This window comes from Diadema antillarum, unplaced genomic scaffold (assembly GCF_040938485.1).
Source record: "Diadema antillarum isolate AM-2024a unplaced genomic scaffold, OU_Dant_1.0 scf00000180, whole genome shotgun sequence".
NCBI lineage: Eukaryota > Metazoa > Echinodermata > Echinoidea > Diadematoida > Diadematidae > Diadema > Diadema antillarum.
In genome coordinates, this window is record NW_027271069.1 from 3,116,371 (window position 1) to 3,132,612 (window position 16,242).

The window sequence follows — 16,242 nt, forward strand, 5'->3', positions numbered from 1 at the left end:
GTTAAAGAGAACACTCTATCCATATACAATGTATATCCTGTTCAATACATCCACGCACAAATGGCAGTGACTGCATCTTACCTATCACAGTAACTGTAAATGTGCAATTTGATTGGAGGTTGGAGCTGTCTGTTGCTGTGATTGTGATGTCTGTAACTCCAATACCCAGCGCAGATCCAGATGACACTGGTGACGATGTCACCGCAGGGGTTCCCGTGTTGTCAGTGGCTGTGACAGTCCAGGTCACAAGGGCCGTTGGCAGACCAGGATCAGTCATCGTGGTAATATTTGCACAGCCAGACAGAGTTGGAGGGGTTTCATCTGTAGTTACACAAGAGAAATAAAAAGGCTACATATTGTACATGTACCTCAAAACTAGGCATAAACCTGTTTGTATGCTTGCAATTTAACCATTTCTACATGTAATTCTTTTTACACTTCTATGCATTGTTTTGTTCTTTTGTATCTAAATTGTGCTAATAAAGTTACTCATATTTTGTAACCAGCTACACAGCACTCTCCTTCTTAACTCTTGTGAGTGCCATGGTAAATGCAATGTGTGACATACTTTTCTGAGATGGCAATGCACAAGTACAGTATATTGGAAAATATTCTGTTTTTCAAAACTATGGAGCTTTTTAAAGAAACTTTCATTCTCAACGTGCATTGAGCATACAAATTTGTAGTTGCATAGAAAATTCTAGGTTTTGCTGCAATGTGCATTTTGTAACAAATCTATGACTTTTTCTCTCACAAATGGCCAGTACAGCAGTAGCTATGCCATGTCCTTTTCCACACATGGGAGGCATGACTTCGAGACACAGCCCCAACAGAAAATTACCGAAAATTTACAGAATTTACTCCAAAACCCTATGGAACATTGCTACGTATTTAACACCACACAAAGCAAGCTAAATATTCCAGGAATGGAATCGTGGGTAAAGCTTTCATTGGGTTTTAGGCATTTAGCAATTAATTTCTCTGTTTGAACCGGATTGTGCATTTGAGAAAAATACATGAACTTGACACGCCATTGACAGAGTCAGACATGCAAACGTGGCACAGGTTAAAGAGTCAATGACATATTTCCATTAATGACCATTGTTGTTCTGCTCCTGCTAGTCAGCTGCATCATTCTATGTATGATATTATAACAGACATTGCTTTTACTACTTTGAGGCACCATGTGATTATTCACATTTACAACACGTTAATTCAATTTTGCATTTACTCCTCAGGCATGAAGGCACATGATTTAGATCTGACTGCACATTTGACACTTTCAAGCATGAACACTGCTAAAAGGGGTTCAACCTTTGTGAATTGGAATCGATCAATCACCACAAACCAAACTTAAGGGTGCTGAGAGTTACTAAAAAGATGGCACAGAATTTATATGCCTATACATAATGAATTCCATAAACACCATTACCAGTTTGTATCTCTTAGTTTTCTCTTTGCAAAAAATCATAACCATGCAAGAGATTTCAATAGCATATGTCTTTCAAGAAGAAAAAAAAGAGAAAAGAAAAGAAAGAACAAAAAAAGCCTGACCATGCGAGTGGTCAAACAACTCACCAACAGCAGTGATAGTGTAGCTGCAGGAATCTGTATTGCCCGATGGATCCATGGCTGTAAAAGTGATGACGTGGTCTCCGACAGGGAGACCAGTGAAGGGCAAAATGTTGGGGTTCAGAAACACCACACCACTGTTATCTGTTGCCGTGGGAGCCGGCCAGTCCAGAATGGCACGGCCGAACTGTGGGTGGACGGCCACCTCAAAGTCTGCTGGGCAGTATGTGATGTTTGGAGCCTCGTTGTCTGAATTGGAGAAGAGCACAAAATATCCCAGATCAAGAATATGCACCAACATCACAAGGAGAAACCAAATGGCATCCTGTAAATGTTGATATTTTCATACATACTATTAATATTTTGCGCTCAGTGGCACAATAAAGTGTTTCCGGGTTCTTGAATTTGTGCTGAGCAATATTATCAACCAATTTATAATGTGCAGATAAAATTGTGTAGATATTTTCACACATTCAAGAATTTGTGCTAGCCACAAGTAGCATGAAATGCACATTAGTGTATAGCGAAAATTTTCGCATTTACAGTTAGAGATGTAGCGACTTATGAAGCACATAGACAGAGAGCGGATCAATGGGTGGCTAGTATTGGCAATCAGTATTTCACTGTATCACAGCCTCAAAAAATGACTCATTTTATACTTTTATTTTCATCCTTCTACAGTACCTTCCTAACAAATCTTTCAAGTCAACCTTTCATTTGTTTGTTTCAGATTTATTTCAATAAGGTAATCTCTTCAAGACCTACATGTCTTGATCTTCTGAAAGAGCCCTGCTTGCATGAATGAATTGCATAACTAAACATTCAGCATAACTTAAAATAAATCCAAGTAAAATTTCCCAAAATTTTGTACAAAATATAACAGAACAACATAAAATCAATTGACATCATAAAATCGACTGACAAGCCATAATCCCTATCTTCATATAATTACCGTCAAAAGTCCCTCGTAAGAGGATCAAGAAAAAAAAAAAAAAAACCTTCACATAATTTCTGTTTAAATGCTACTGTACACTGTAGTTGGCAGACAGAAAAGGCTACATCTCATTTCAATGTAATGAGATGCTTGAAATAGAAAGACCTTGTGAGCAGTTTTATTCTAATTCTTTACAGTTGATACATGTACAAATGTGTAGTTCTGGGAGACCATTGATAATGAACAAAAATCTTGACTCCTCCCTTCCATGCCCCTCCCACTCTTCTCCCCCACTACAAAAAACAAAAAAGTCCAAACGGCTGAATGAACTTCATGCAAAGACACAAAGCTTACGAGAAATAGTGCAGGTTTGTTTCTTTTCTTTTCATCTATTCACCTCCGTGTCAGAAAATATGTAAAACAAACACACTGCACCCAGAATAATTTGTGATCATTTCTAAAAATCTGACATCAAGCCGTTGTTTGAAATCAAGGGCAAATGAACAGACAAATTAAAGAAAAGGCTCAAAAGTTCAGAAGTAACATACCTATGACAGTGACTGTGAAAGAACAATTATCTGTCAGTAGGAAGGCATCAGTAGCTGTGTAGACCACCGGAGTGCTTCCGATGGTAAAGTAGCTACCAGAGGGGACTGTAGACATCAAGGTTGGTGGTATTGTGTTGTCTGTGGCTGTGGGTTCGATCCAGGTCACTTGAGCCGTGGCGTCACCCAAGGGAGTGTAGACAGTTGTGTCGTTCGGGCATCCACTGATCACCGGTGGCTCAGAATCTGTATGGAACAAGGAATGAATGTAATATCATTATTTGCATAACAGCTTCCGACATTGATCCATCTAAGAGGGGCATTCACTGTAAGTGTAGTTTTTTACGGTTAGGGAGCAGAGGGGGGATGACTCACCTCCCCCCCCCCCCCCCCCCCCATCCCTGCCGACGATCACAAAATCATTTGCGAGAACTGGCACACAAGCCAAGTGAGGCATAATCTATGAAATTATTTGCCAAAAAATATGAAATTTTCCATTTGTAAACACTCTTTTTATCAATTGATCCATAATGTTGTTGAGAGATTGCATATGGAGACTTTTCTTGATGCACTGTTAGTGTAACAACAAATAATCGCAATGGATTTATGTAAAAAATTAAACCAAAGAACTGCTACTGCCATAAATGTTCACCAATGTGCATTGTGCTGCAGGTGTAAGATGACTCATAATGTCATGCTCTCTGTAATACTGTAAAACCAAACATTTTCACGTGCAAGAAATTTTTGTGAATTTCATGAGGAGCCAAGATTTGCAAAAGTGAACTACGCGCGGAAGTTTTTGTCTGCACAATCCAGTGAATGCCAGTGGAAATTTGTGAATTAGTTTCATGCTGTGAAAAAAGCTGTCAGCTCCAAATCGGGCAAGTTTCATGCCGTGAATGTTTCTGGTGTTACAGCATCTGTCATGAGCTTCTCTGGATGTCCTACCTGTTACGGTCACGGTGAAGGAACAAGTTGCCATGTTTCCTGACACGTCTGTGGCTACGTACACCACCATGACTGTACCTCCGCTGAATACAGTGTTGGGGTATTCGTTTTGAGTGACAGTAAGCAGAGAATTGTCTGTGAACGTCGGCTCCGTCCAGTTCACCACGGCTGTGACATTGCCTGGATCCGGACCCACAGTGATGTCCGATGGACAATTGGAGACAACTGGTTTTTGGTTGTCTACAAGGGAGAGAAATATGGTAAACATTAGGATTCAAACTCAGAAGCAAGGCAACGAAGCAGAAAGAAGCAGAGAGCCCACTCAGGCATATAGTGCACTCACATTGCAATACAACAGTGAGGGTGTGTAATAGGTCACCCAGTAATCATATACATGTACGTATCCTACAAGAGAAATGACCTCTACGTATATCAGTGTGCAGGTATATCTGTACATGTACTTGTACACACAGAGGGTGGACAACAGTGAATCAGCTAATGCAACACTTGGTCCTGGGGACAGTAACGCAAGGTACTCTGATGCTATCAGTTTGAGTTAGTCCTTTATGGAGAATAATAAATGCACAACTTGATGTTATCACTAGTTCACAAGATTTAAGGGTGACAAGTTGGCTCAGTGGGTAACGCGTCTGCCTCCGACCCAAGCAACCCTGGTTTTGAACCCGAGTCTGGACTGAGCAATGTTGCGTGTAATTATGCATACTGTTCCCTCGAATAGGACATAAAATGGAGGTCCCGTGTGCGAGAGAGTCACAACTCATGCGCATAAAAGATCCCGCCTCATTCATTCATCGCAAAGAGCACGGTGCTTAACACGGTGAAGTGGTCCCGCCTCACATCCAACCGGACCCCATGGAAGACCAGCTGAGCATCTAGATGAATATGGGCTATCCAGCCATCTTCTCAGATGGAACAAAAAAATGAACAAAATGAACAGTTTCTGGTGACATGCCACACAAGGCAGACTCAACAATGAGAGAGACAGCACAGAACAATATCTGCCAAAGAATGTATTCCACTTTTGCTCAGTCCACAGGCAAGCAAACACGCCATGCGCTGTGTATTGCAACTTACCAATCACTCTGACTGTGAATGTACAGTTCGCCACATTCCCCTGGGAGTCGGTGAAGAAGTAGACCACTTCCGTCTCCCCGACGAAGAAGATGTCTAAGGGGTTATACGTGCTGGTCCTGGTGACACTACCTGAGGGGTCTGAGGCTGTGGGTGCGGTCCAAAAAGGCGTGGAGAAGTTCCGGTTCAACAGGGTCGTGGCAACGGTGGTACCAGGACAATTTTGAATGACAGGAGCAGAGGTGTCTGTGAAATAAACAAAAGCAATCAAAACTTTTACAGGTACAGGTCTCAGGCCATTGCTCACATCATGCAGGACCATAGTGCACTCTTTTAGTCCTTCATCGTTCAAAAGTCATCCACATGATCCCCTGAAGTACTTGTTGTATCCAAACAGCTGTGTCACATTTTGTGTTTACCTCAGAGATATCACATTGCATACCATCTTTTTTTCTCTTTTTTTTTTTTTACAAAATGGAAGTACATGTAGCTATTGTGTATCAAGCAACAATGAAAATTTACCTTTGTAAGGGCATAATGCCTCATAACACAGCCAGAGTGTACTGCACACACACCTTTTGAAGAATTTGGCTCCTGGTAACATGCACTGGTATAAAATTAGCATGACAGAAAAGCAGACGACATATTTGTGGTTATTTCCTAGTGCAAACTGCAACTGCATGATTGTGTATATTCATTCTCTGACAGTGGTGAGGTCTGTGATTATAGAAGCTACAAGTAGCTCCCAAACAGCGATCAAAGGAAATGTACTGTAGGGTCATTGGGTGAAACTTCCCAAAGCTGTTTTTACCTTGCACAATGATGGGGAATACACAGATGCCCATATTGCCGGCAGCATCAAAGGCCATGATGGTGATGAGGGTGGTGCCCAGCGAGAACTGGCTACCGTTGACATGGGAAGGCATCTCCTTGACTACACCCACGTTGTCAACGGGGTCCACCTGCCAGGAGACGGTAGCATAGGCCTCCCCGGGGTCCTGAGAGGTGAGGATCATCATGGGGCACGAGTTGAAGCGTGGATCTTCCGTGTCTGCAGGGCAGAGATAGACAAATCAATAATTGCTTGCCACTTTTTTTTGCAATATATAGTTATGACCATAAAATATATGAAGAAATTAAATACATCCTACCAGCACAGGTACAATGTATTTAAAGGCCAGAATTTGCCTGGGGAAAAAATGCATTTGAAATAGAATATTTTGAGTGCCAGAGTTCAGCTTGAACTAACAACAGGCTTTCATTGCTATTTATCTTACTTCCCTTGATACAGGTATTGTATCCTTAACTGATCATGACATCATCCAGTCACTTCATTACACACTCAATAGGTTAAAAAATTAATATTTTCACACTTCATAATCATCACAAAAAGAATATGAGACCAAACAATGTACTGCAACTGATGGGTTGGAGGACAAAGAATAGGCCAAAGGCAGAGGGACACAGCAAGAACTACAGTAAGAGAGAAAAAAATGCAATTTTACAAATCCATATTACTGGAGGGTAAATGTTTACCTGAGATGATGACGGTGAAAGAACAAGTGGCGTTGTTGCCTCCCGTATCAGTGGCCAGGTATGTCACATTGTTGGTGCCTACAGGGAAACTCTCGCCGGGCGAGTAGTTTGAGGTTAGGGTGAATTGACCCGAGTTGTCCGATGCGGTTGGCTCGGACCAGATCACGGTCGCTGTGGGGAGGTTCATATCTGTCGACTGCTCTATCGTGGAGACATTGCAGCTGGTAAACACAGGTGGTTGCGTGTCTGTTAATTTTAAAAAAAAATGTGAGAGGCAAAGAAATTAAAATGGGATGGTGCAGTCACTAAAATGCTCATATGCTCAATCATCTACACAGCTCTCCAATGCTAAATGTAGAGTCACTACAAACTGAATGGTTAACATATCTCTCAGGTTGTTCAATCCACAAACTGTAAAACACACGGATAGATTAACATTCATAAAATCTCCAAAACTAGGAATCTATTGCAATTGCATCTTCACTGACAACTGTGAAAACACTCAGAGCAGTTACACACAAGTAACTTATTTGATCACAATAAGGGGAATAGAGCAAGAAGCTGTATTCCACTCTAATGAAATATTTAACTCACCAAGAATGGTGACAGTGAATATGCAGAGGTCGGTGTTGCCATACTGATCAGTGGCGATATACTGTACAACTGTGTCTCCCACACTGAAGGGACTTCCTGACGTCTTATTGGATGACAGGGTGTAGACCACGGTGTTGTCGGTGGCGACAGGCAAGCCCCAGCGAACCACTCGTGTAGAGGCATCCATGGCCAGGGTCTGGGTGACATCCTTTGGACAGATGATGAATACAGGTGGCTCATCATCTGAAAGAGAGAGAAAATTATTTTGTTACGATGGGCTCTGGCACAAAAAACAAACAGAAAATGTACACCCAATGGCAAGGAAATGTTAAAAAGTTACACTTTATTATGCTTAAAGTTTAATTGCCCAGTACCACAAAGCACAAAATAAAAAGTGATATACATGAACTATACAGGTAAAGGCACATTTACAGTATCTTTATATGAATTTACAGTTGTATCAGAGTATACTAGACAACCATTGACATCACAACAACATTCATTCCGCACGTCAAAATTTAGAATTCATCCCAGTATCGATGCTGCCCTACCTTCACCTTAATTTTAACTTGGATATTGGAGGCTGCAATCTCATTCCAGAAAAAAAGTGAAAGATAAAAACAAAACGCAACGGAAAACACACAGACAGACTATCCAAAGACATTATGCCTCTAGCACCCTTTGGGGTATAGGCCAAGAGGTTCAGAAATGGTTTTGAGAACCCCAGAATGGGTTTGACTGTCATACCTATGACAGTGACGGTGAAGACACATGTTGCCTCGTTGCTTGACCCGTCCACTGCAGTGATGGTCACCTGGGTCTGGCCAACAGCAAAATTGGAGCCACTCAGGACATCGGACATTGAAGTGACTGAGCCACTGTTATCGGTCACGTTGACCATATCCCAGCTGACCACAGCAAATGACTTGCCCGCGTCGGTAGAGGTGGTTATATTTGAGGGACAGTTACTGAACACCGGTGGTGATTGATCTGCAAAGTGAAATGATGAACAAAACACAAATTACCTGTAAAGATACTTTCTGTGCCATGATATTATCAAAACCATGCTGTCACTCCTTCTCAGTTGTGAAAATGTCTACATTCCACATTGGGATCACCAAAGATGTATAAATACATTTTTAATTTGTAATACAGTGCTTCATTCTGAAATGTTCCTTGCATTAAACATCAAGAGCTCTGAGGTAAGAGTGCTACTCAAAATGATCCAATTCAATGCAGCTATGTTGCTCTTTGTTTAGTCTGCAGATGTCATAGTTACTTGTACATCAGGATTTAGGCACCATGGCTATGAAATGGTTCATTTTCAAACAGGAATGGGAGCATACAAGGAGATAAAACGGCCATTTATACAGTTGTACAATGGTACACTAACTTCCTTTTTTACAGATGTGGAAGTTATGGATGTTTTTAAGCAGTCATTTGGTTCATGCGAAAGAGAAACTCACCCAGCACAGAGAGGGTAAAGCTGCAGAGAGCCTGGTTTCCTGAAGGGTCGACAGCAGTGTACGTCACTGTCTGGGAGCCCAAGCCCAACAGTGTGTACGGTGAGAGGGTGGAGGACACAGTTATCCTACCACTGTTGTCGGCCGCTGTTGGCTCACTCCACGAAGCATTGACGGTGCTGGAATCAGAAGGCAGGGTCAAGTTCACCGAAGATGGGCATCCAGAGAATGTCGGATTTTCCTCATCTGGAAAGAACAAAAGCAAACAGCGTTTACATTATTAAACAAACCTTTCCTCTTGCAGACAACCAAAATGTTGTTCTTGGGCTCATAGTCACTAAGTAATAAAGTTAAGGTACCTATGTACGAACATATGTGGGAGAACCTAATGTATTTTTATCCATAGGGGAGAGATGCCATAGCATTGTCACTGCAGTGCTGCTTTGTGCTATGTGACCTGGGAAGTATAGGTCAACTGAGGCCTACAATTTTTGTTTTCTCTTTTATTTGTAGCTATGGTGACCTGGCAGCTCAGAGATATAAGCCTGTTTCAAAACAGCATTGCTTTGTCTACTCACAAAAAGGCTATCAAGGTCTCAAATGCCTTTCAAATCACCTTCTGAATGGCATCTCAAATCAGCATTTCTAAACACTTTTGAAAACACATTTACATATCATATAACTGTGACGTTCAAAAAGTTCTTCGTTTTTTGGATAATTTTTTTTTTCTTTTCTTTTGAGCAACAAAAAAAAATGATCAAATTCAACCCTAACTTCCATTGTGGCACATATCTCATTTGCAGGAGTACAATGTAGATCTCTCTGGCAACTCACCCCTGACAGTGACAATGAATGAACAGGTGGTGGTCAGACTGGCTGCATCCGTTGCTGTATACACCACTGTGGTGTCACCAATGGGGAAGAGGGTTCCGGATGCCTTGCTGACTGAGACACTGGGTGGGATGCTGTTATCACTGGCCTGGGGCTCTGGCCAGCTCACATTAGCTGTGGCCTGCCCGGCATCAGTGGTCACATTGATGTTTCCTGAACAGTTGCTCAGAACAGGAGGGATGGTATCTGTAAATTGATTCAAGATGAGAGCACAAATTTGAAGTTTCCAGGATCTCACCAATCGCACACCGGTACATCCAATGCCTGCTTGCTTTTCGCTGACTCGATATAGTATTCTTCAGAACTTTGCAAAATCAATCTTATCAAGAAGGGTTTTGTGATGCAAAATGTCAGTTGCACATACGTTGTACAACCTAACATGCAAAATATATCCCTTCCATATTGTTAAGAACTGCATAAAATACAATTACACTTCGACAGGTATGTATACCCTCAGAGTACTTCAATAGATTTGAATACTATTCTCATGTATGAGCTGGTTTGTTGGTGGCATTCATTTCACAATGTGTCATTTTCCTTTCTTAAAAAAAAAAGTATCCCATGCATTTAATATCAGTGTTGAATCCATATACACTGTATAATATCTAAATCAATGTATTCATGTGAGGGAAGTGCACACTGTTAGTCACACACAGACTCAATAATTTGACTGTATTACCTTCAACAGTAACGTAGAAAGAGCACATGGCAATGTTGCCAGAGCCATCCACTGCCTGATACAGCACCAGTGTCCCACCAGGCATGAAGGTGGCTGGAGGTGTGTGGGTACTGGAGACATTCAACTGGCCTGCATTGTCACTGAAGGAGGGCTCTGTCCAGTTCACGACAGCACTGAGGGAACCACTATCTGGCTCCACTGTCTGGTTGCTTGGACAACCAGTGACCACTGGAGGTATGGTATCTGTTAAATGTTAAGCACAGTTCACACATCTTTTACAACTACACGTCGGAGAGGTTGTATCTCTGATTTCACATTTGCATGCTCGCTGAAATGCAATTATACTCATACCAATGAAGCACGTCCATGAGCAAAATATGCATTATAGAATGACTTTACTTTTCATCAGGAACAGATTGTCCATACACCAAATTAAATTGTAGTATCTTGGCATATTCTACTTTCTTGTTAAAGATACATGTATACATGATACTAAAGAAAAAAATAATCAATGCTATGTGTTTTGTATATCTCCTGTTGCCACAGGATTGCAAAAGCAGTCTGCTCAAAAAGCTGCATACTGTAATTAATTTGTTCTTTCAGACAGAAGGCCTTTACACTTTACAAGGTTATCACTGAAGGAGGATTAGACACTGTCAACAGATGAGGGTTGCATCAATGTGCAACTCAATGAGAACAACTTTCTAACCCATTGAAGACTAAACCTGAGAATATTCATGCAGGTGTAACTTGCAAGTGTTTGTTATGGCATAATTGACTCATCCTCAATTTATTAAAATCACTTTTGGTACTGATTACTCATCAACATACAGGAGCCTCGCATTAGCCTTGCATTTTTCTTCTTACCCACAACCGTGACATCAAATGAACAGGTGGCAGCGTTCCCGCTGTCATCTGTAAACGTGTACACCACAGTAGTCACTCCAAGCTGAAAGACGGAGCCATTGGCGTGGGTGAGGTTTACCGTCACCGAGCCAAGGGCATCGACGGCTGTCGGTTCCGTCCAGAAGACTGCTGTAGTGCTGTTGTCAGCGGGGAGGCTGGCTGTTACCATAGGTGGGCATCCACTGACGACAGGAGGTGTTGTATCTGGGATGTGCATGTGAGGATAATTAGGTACTTTCAATTAGAAATGGAGAAAAGCATCAACTGCTAATAAAGACTCTGTGGCTGAGTATATGGCTTGGATATCGAACATCTTATTTTCATCATATACTGAAATCAAAAAGGAGAAGTGGGACAGATAAGAACAAAATCTGATTGCACTGCAATTACAACTATTTCCTTCACTTCTTCCTCAGTATGACAATCAATGGTCACAGATTTCTTTCAAACATATTTCAGAAACTTAGAAGCATTCATAAAGCAAATCACAAGAGTAAGTACCATCTTGTACATATTTTGCCCTAACGTCTTGCTATTGACATCAATTGCCACAGATTTCTTTCAAACATACTTCAGAAACTTGAGAGCATTTATAAGAGAAGAGCAAGTACCACCTGGTACACATACATATTTCAACCTTGTTATTGCCTACAGTAAGTACACTTGTAAAAGTGATGGAATTGCCGTTGAGAACTTATCAGCTACAGTACTGTACCATTGTTACACTTACCAACCAGGGACACTACAAAGCTGCACACAGCGGTGTTTCCTGCAGCATCTTCCACTGTGTATGTCACCGTCGTCACTCCCAAGGAGAAAGAGTCACCGGAGGCGTGGCTCTGGTTACTAATGACCACTCCCACATTATCTGAAGACACTGGCTCCATCCAGCTGATATTGGCAGAAGGGCTCATTCCGGGATCCATGGTGATGTTAGGTGGACAGCCCGTAAAACTTGGCGGCTCATTGTCTGTGGGTCAGAGAATTCATTTGGACAGACAGTAATGGTCAAGAAACAAATTACACATTCACTACTGAAAGAATCAAAGCTTTAACTTGTAGAAACGGTTAAATGCAAGGAATCAAAATGCAAGATAAAAAGTAAGATGTAAAACAAATGTTGATATAATATTTAAAAGGGGAATTTGCATAAAGGTTTGAAACTGCAGTTTGACAAATATCTAGCTGAGAGTTTAATTTGCAAAATACTGTGCTGCTATGTTCTGTACAATGCACATTGTACACAAAATTTCTCAATTCAAATGTTCAGGTACAGCGGCACATACAAGGTGTACACATAAATGGCAACCCAGATATAAACGTCAGTCAAGTTCATTCATACCAGAGATTGAGATTGTGAAGGAACAGTTTGTAGTCTGGCCAGAGCTGTCTGTGGCAATGTATGTGACAACAGTGTCTCCTACAGGGAAACTCTGCCCAGGGTTATAGTTTGATGTCACCGTGGGCATGCCAGCGTTGTCCTGGCCAGAGGGTGGAGTCCAGGTCACCACTGCTGTGGCACTGCTTGGATCAGTGTTCTGAACGATGGTAGTGTTGATGCAGCCTTGGAACGTTGGCGGCTGGTCGTCTATCATTCATCAAGTCAAAACTTACATATTACAAATTGAACAACCGAAGCAATGTATATAGCAGTAACACTATAAACAACATCAATATACCGCATGTTGTCCTTTATAGTGGAATGATAGTTACAAAAACACTAAAAAAAATAGCAAAGCAATACTTTTAGACTTTGTTTCATTTCATAGTCAATACAATGTGGTTCATACAAAGTCTGATAATAGTATAATCACTCTTTGATAAACCTGTATAGGCGAATCCTAATAAATGAGGTAAAATTGCATAATAATATTGGCAACAAACAATATGTTAAGAGCATTAGATTCTACATTGAAACCAAGACATTATAAATGGTGTCATTAAGGTAGCAAAGATCTCCATAATAAAACAATGTACTGGCAATTCTCCTTACCAAACACGTAGACATAGACGAAACACTGAGCAGTGTTGCCATAGGCATCCTGGGCAGTGTAGGTCACCAGAGTGGTACCAAGATTGAAGGAGCTGCCAGACGGAATGTCAGGGGTCAGCGTCACGGCAACGGTATTGTCCGTGACTGTGGGCTCTGTCCAGTTGACCATAGCACTGGTCAAGCCGAAAGCAGCTGGAGCACTCACATTTGCTATGCAGCCGGTGAAAACAGGGGCCTCTTCATCTGTAAAGCAAAGCAATTGAGACTCACACTGTAATGACAGGTTTCTTTGTGTGGGGGGATTTCAAAGGGTGGAAATATTCTGCTGGATTGGAGATGTTTGAGAAATGTACAGTTCTCCAGAAAAGCATTTTCTACAGGAATAGCATGGAAGGACGTACCATAAACAGTGACGGTAAAGCTGCAGGTTGCTACATTGCCATAGACATCGGTGGCAGTGTATGTCACCCTGGTGTCGCCCACTTGAAAGTTGGTGCCTGGCTGCTTGCTGATGCTGATGGAAGGCGTGCCCTGGTTGTCGGTGATGTTGGGGGCCTGGAAGGAGACTACTGCCGTGGCTGAGCCTGGATCAGTTGTGACGTTCAAATCACTAGGACAGCCACGAATAGTCGGTGGAGTTTGATCTGAAACACAAAACGAAGAGTCAGGAATGAAGGATTCTGCAAAACTGTTTCTGAACAAAGGGAAGTCTTTAAAAGCCTAACCAAGTCCATTGCTGTTGTACAACAAGTACATGTGTTTGTTGTTATTTGTGTTTTTTCCACTTGAGAAGAGTATCATGGCTATTGAGTAGCTGGCTGGGACATTTTCATGCCTGGATATGATCTGAATAAAATTGCACACAATGTGTACATGTACGACACCTCATGAAGCTCGATCTTGTATTGGTGCTGCAACACTATTGAAGCATGAAAGGTGCATACTAGCAATCTTGCAAGATGCTCTCCTGAAAAAAGAGTCTGTATTTTGTTCACACTTTAAAGCCTGACACTAACTACCACGTCAAAGTTTCACCTCTGATGTTATGAGAGATTCATGCAGTGAGAAATCCGGAATGCTAAGTGACTCTCACCAATGACTGCGACAACAAAGCGACAGGTCTCCACATTCCCCGACAGATCCTGTGCCCTGTAGACCACCGTGGTGGAGCCAAAGTCGAAGGTGGACCCGGGGTGGGTCGAGACAACCTCAATGACGTTGCCCGAGTTGTCGGAGATCACTGGCGGCGTCCAGGAGACATTGGCCGAGGTGCTGGCGTCGCTGATGTTGACCGTGATGTCTGCTGGGCAGCCGACAATGAGCGGCTTCTCTTCATCTGTAGGAGAAAGTCAATGCAAACACAAGTAAACCATAACTTTGCACAGCACTAGCATACAGTGGAACCTTGTTACAAAGCAGTCAAGATACAACAAGAAACCTTTTTTCATTAAGTGATTTGTTTTTTAAACCTGATACAGAGAGAAACCAAGGTAACTGTCACAGATTGTACATGTACATGTAGGTCCTTGTTATAACAACGTTCAAATGTACTACAAAAAGATAGAAAAATCATACATCACATACATGTACATGTACTTTTCACCAAAACAAAGTATTAATATTGATCTACCAAAGCAAGTATTTCAATGTGACACGGCAGATGTACCGAATATCATTAGAAAGAAGTAAAATTGCAAAAAAATTTGAAATCATCGTCAAATGACACAAACCTCTGATTACGACGTTGAAAGAGCACGATGCAGTGTTCCCTGATGGATCCATTGTTGAGAAGGTGACTGCAGTCACACCGACACTGAAGTTGGATCCACTGACAATGTCTGCGGTAACATTGAGTGGGCCAGTGTTGTCCGTGGCAACCGCATCAGACCAGGAAATTGCAGCCACTGCGAGTCCAGGATTTGTCACATTGGCGATGTTTGGTGGACAGGTGATAGATGGTGATTCATCATCTTTGGAAAAACAAAACAAACCAAATTTGTGTGATTTTTTACTAAAAACATTAAACACACTCAATATGAATCTATCACATATTTCCTACAACAGCAATAAAGTGCTTGCATGAAAAAGCAACTAATAATGATATTAGATTTACAGACCAGCAAGAACTGCTATCTTTCCAGACATGGTATGGAATATCATCCATACCAGTTAAACAACATTAGTCTCCTTCCATTTAGAGTTGGAGGAAATCATCACGATCTTCCAGGAAATAGGATCATAATTGACCGTGAAACTTTACTTCCAAACAAACACAAACCAAAGATACTGTACAGTTATGTTTTGGATCAAACAATCAAACCAAATTATTCAATATTGGAAAAAGAAAACCTAAGACATTGGACACAGTATAAAGGTTTGCCATATCAAGCTAGCTGCAGTACCTGTTACAGTAACAGTGAAGAGGCACTGGGCGGTCAATCCAGACTCGTCTACAGCTGTGTAGTTAATGGCATGGACCCCTATCGGGAGCGTGACAGGTGGATTGATGTTGACGTAGGTCGTGAGACCCATCTGGCCCAAGTTATCTGTGACATTGGGTGCCACCCAGCTGACGGAGGTGTTGGTTAGGCCCACGTCAGCTGACTGGGTGATGTCGGAGGGACAGCCGGTGTACATTGGAGGTTCATTGTCTGTCCGGTGAATAAAGGTTATATACAACTCATTAGTAAGAGTAAGTCAATAGCATTTATGCATCCTGGCATATCATTGTGCGGCTAGGATTCTTCTTTGATTCAAAATATTTCTCCTTGAATAGACAACACAAAGATCAAGCAACTGTTTAAATACTCACCGAGTCATAGAAGATCTAATTTTAGTGGTTTTGAACAGGTTGAAAAAGCACAATCTTCATAAGAACATACAACTTGTAGTGAAGCCATTTCACTCTTTGTTAACATTCATTCCTCAGTATATTTCTGTTTTGCTGTATTTTCTATATCCAGCAACAAAAAATGTGCACAAAGCTAAAAAATATTGAAATTCTAATCCTCCACATTCTCAACAAGGCTTCTTGCAGCTTTTTACATGATTCCACAACATTTGTTCTTTATGTCACCATGTGAAAAATA

General features: G+C 41.5%; 1 protein-coding gene across 1 annotated transcript in view; it reads right to left on the reverse strand.

Moving 5' to 3' along the window:
• The window catches only part of LOC139723033 (uncharacterized), a 138,350-nt gene that overhangs the window by 24,488 nt on the left and 97,620 nt on the right, over positions 1-16,242 (reverse strand). Inside the window, exons 79-98 of the mRNA XM_071634309.1 lie at positions 15,556-15,804; positions 14,884-15,123; positions 14,247-14,489; positions 13,555-13,797; positions 13,154-13,396; positions 12,503-12,748; positions 11,891-12,130; positions 11,122-11,364; positions 10,255-10,497; positions 9,519-9,761; positions 8,688-8,930; positions 7,969-8,211; positions 7,222-7,464; positions 6,628-6,873; positions 5,903-6,142; positions 5,095-5,337; positions 4,000-4,239; positions 3,151-3,297; positions 1,579-1,653; positions 82-321 (exon numbers count right to left, since the gene is read on the reverse strand). Of these exons, the coding sequence (XP_071490410.1) occupies positions 82-321; positions 1,579-1,653; positions 3,151-3,297; positions 4,000-4,239; positions 5,095-5,337; positions 5,903-6,142; positions 6,628-6,873; positions 7,222-7,464; positions 7,969-8,211; positions 8,688-8,930; positions 9,519-9,761; positions 10,255-10,497; positions 11,122-11,364; positions 11,891-12,130; positions 12,503-12,748; positions 13,154-13,396; positions 13,555-13,797; positions 14,247-14,489; positions 14,884-15,123; positions 15,556-15,804 (4,593 nt within the window). The remainder of the gene's footprint in view (positions 1-81; positions 322-1,578; positions 1,654-3,150; positions 3,298-3,999; positions 4,240-5,094; positions 5,338-5,902; positions 6,143-6,627; positions 6,874-7,221; positions 7,465-7,968; positions 8,212-8,687; positions 8,931-9,518; positions 9,762-10,254; positions 10,498-11,121; positions 11,365-11,890; positions 12,131-12,502; positions 12,749-13,153; positions 13,397-13,554; positions 13,798-14,246; positions 14,490-14,883; positions 15,124-15,555; positions 15,805-16,242) is intronic.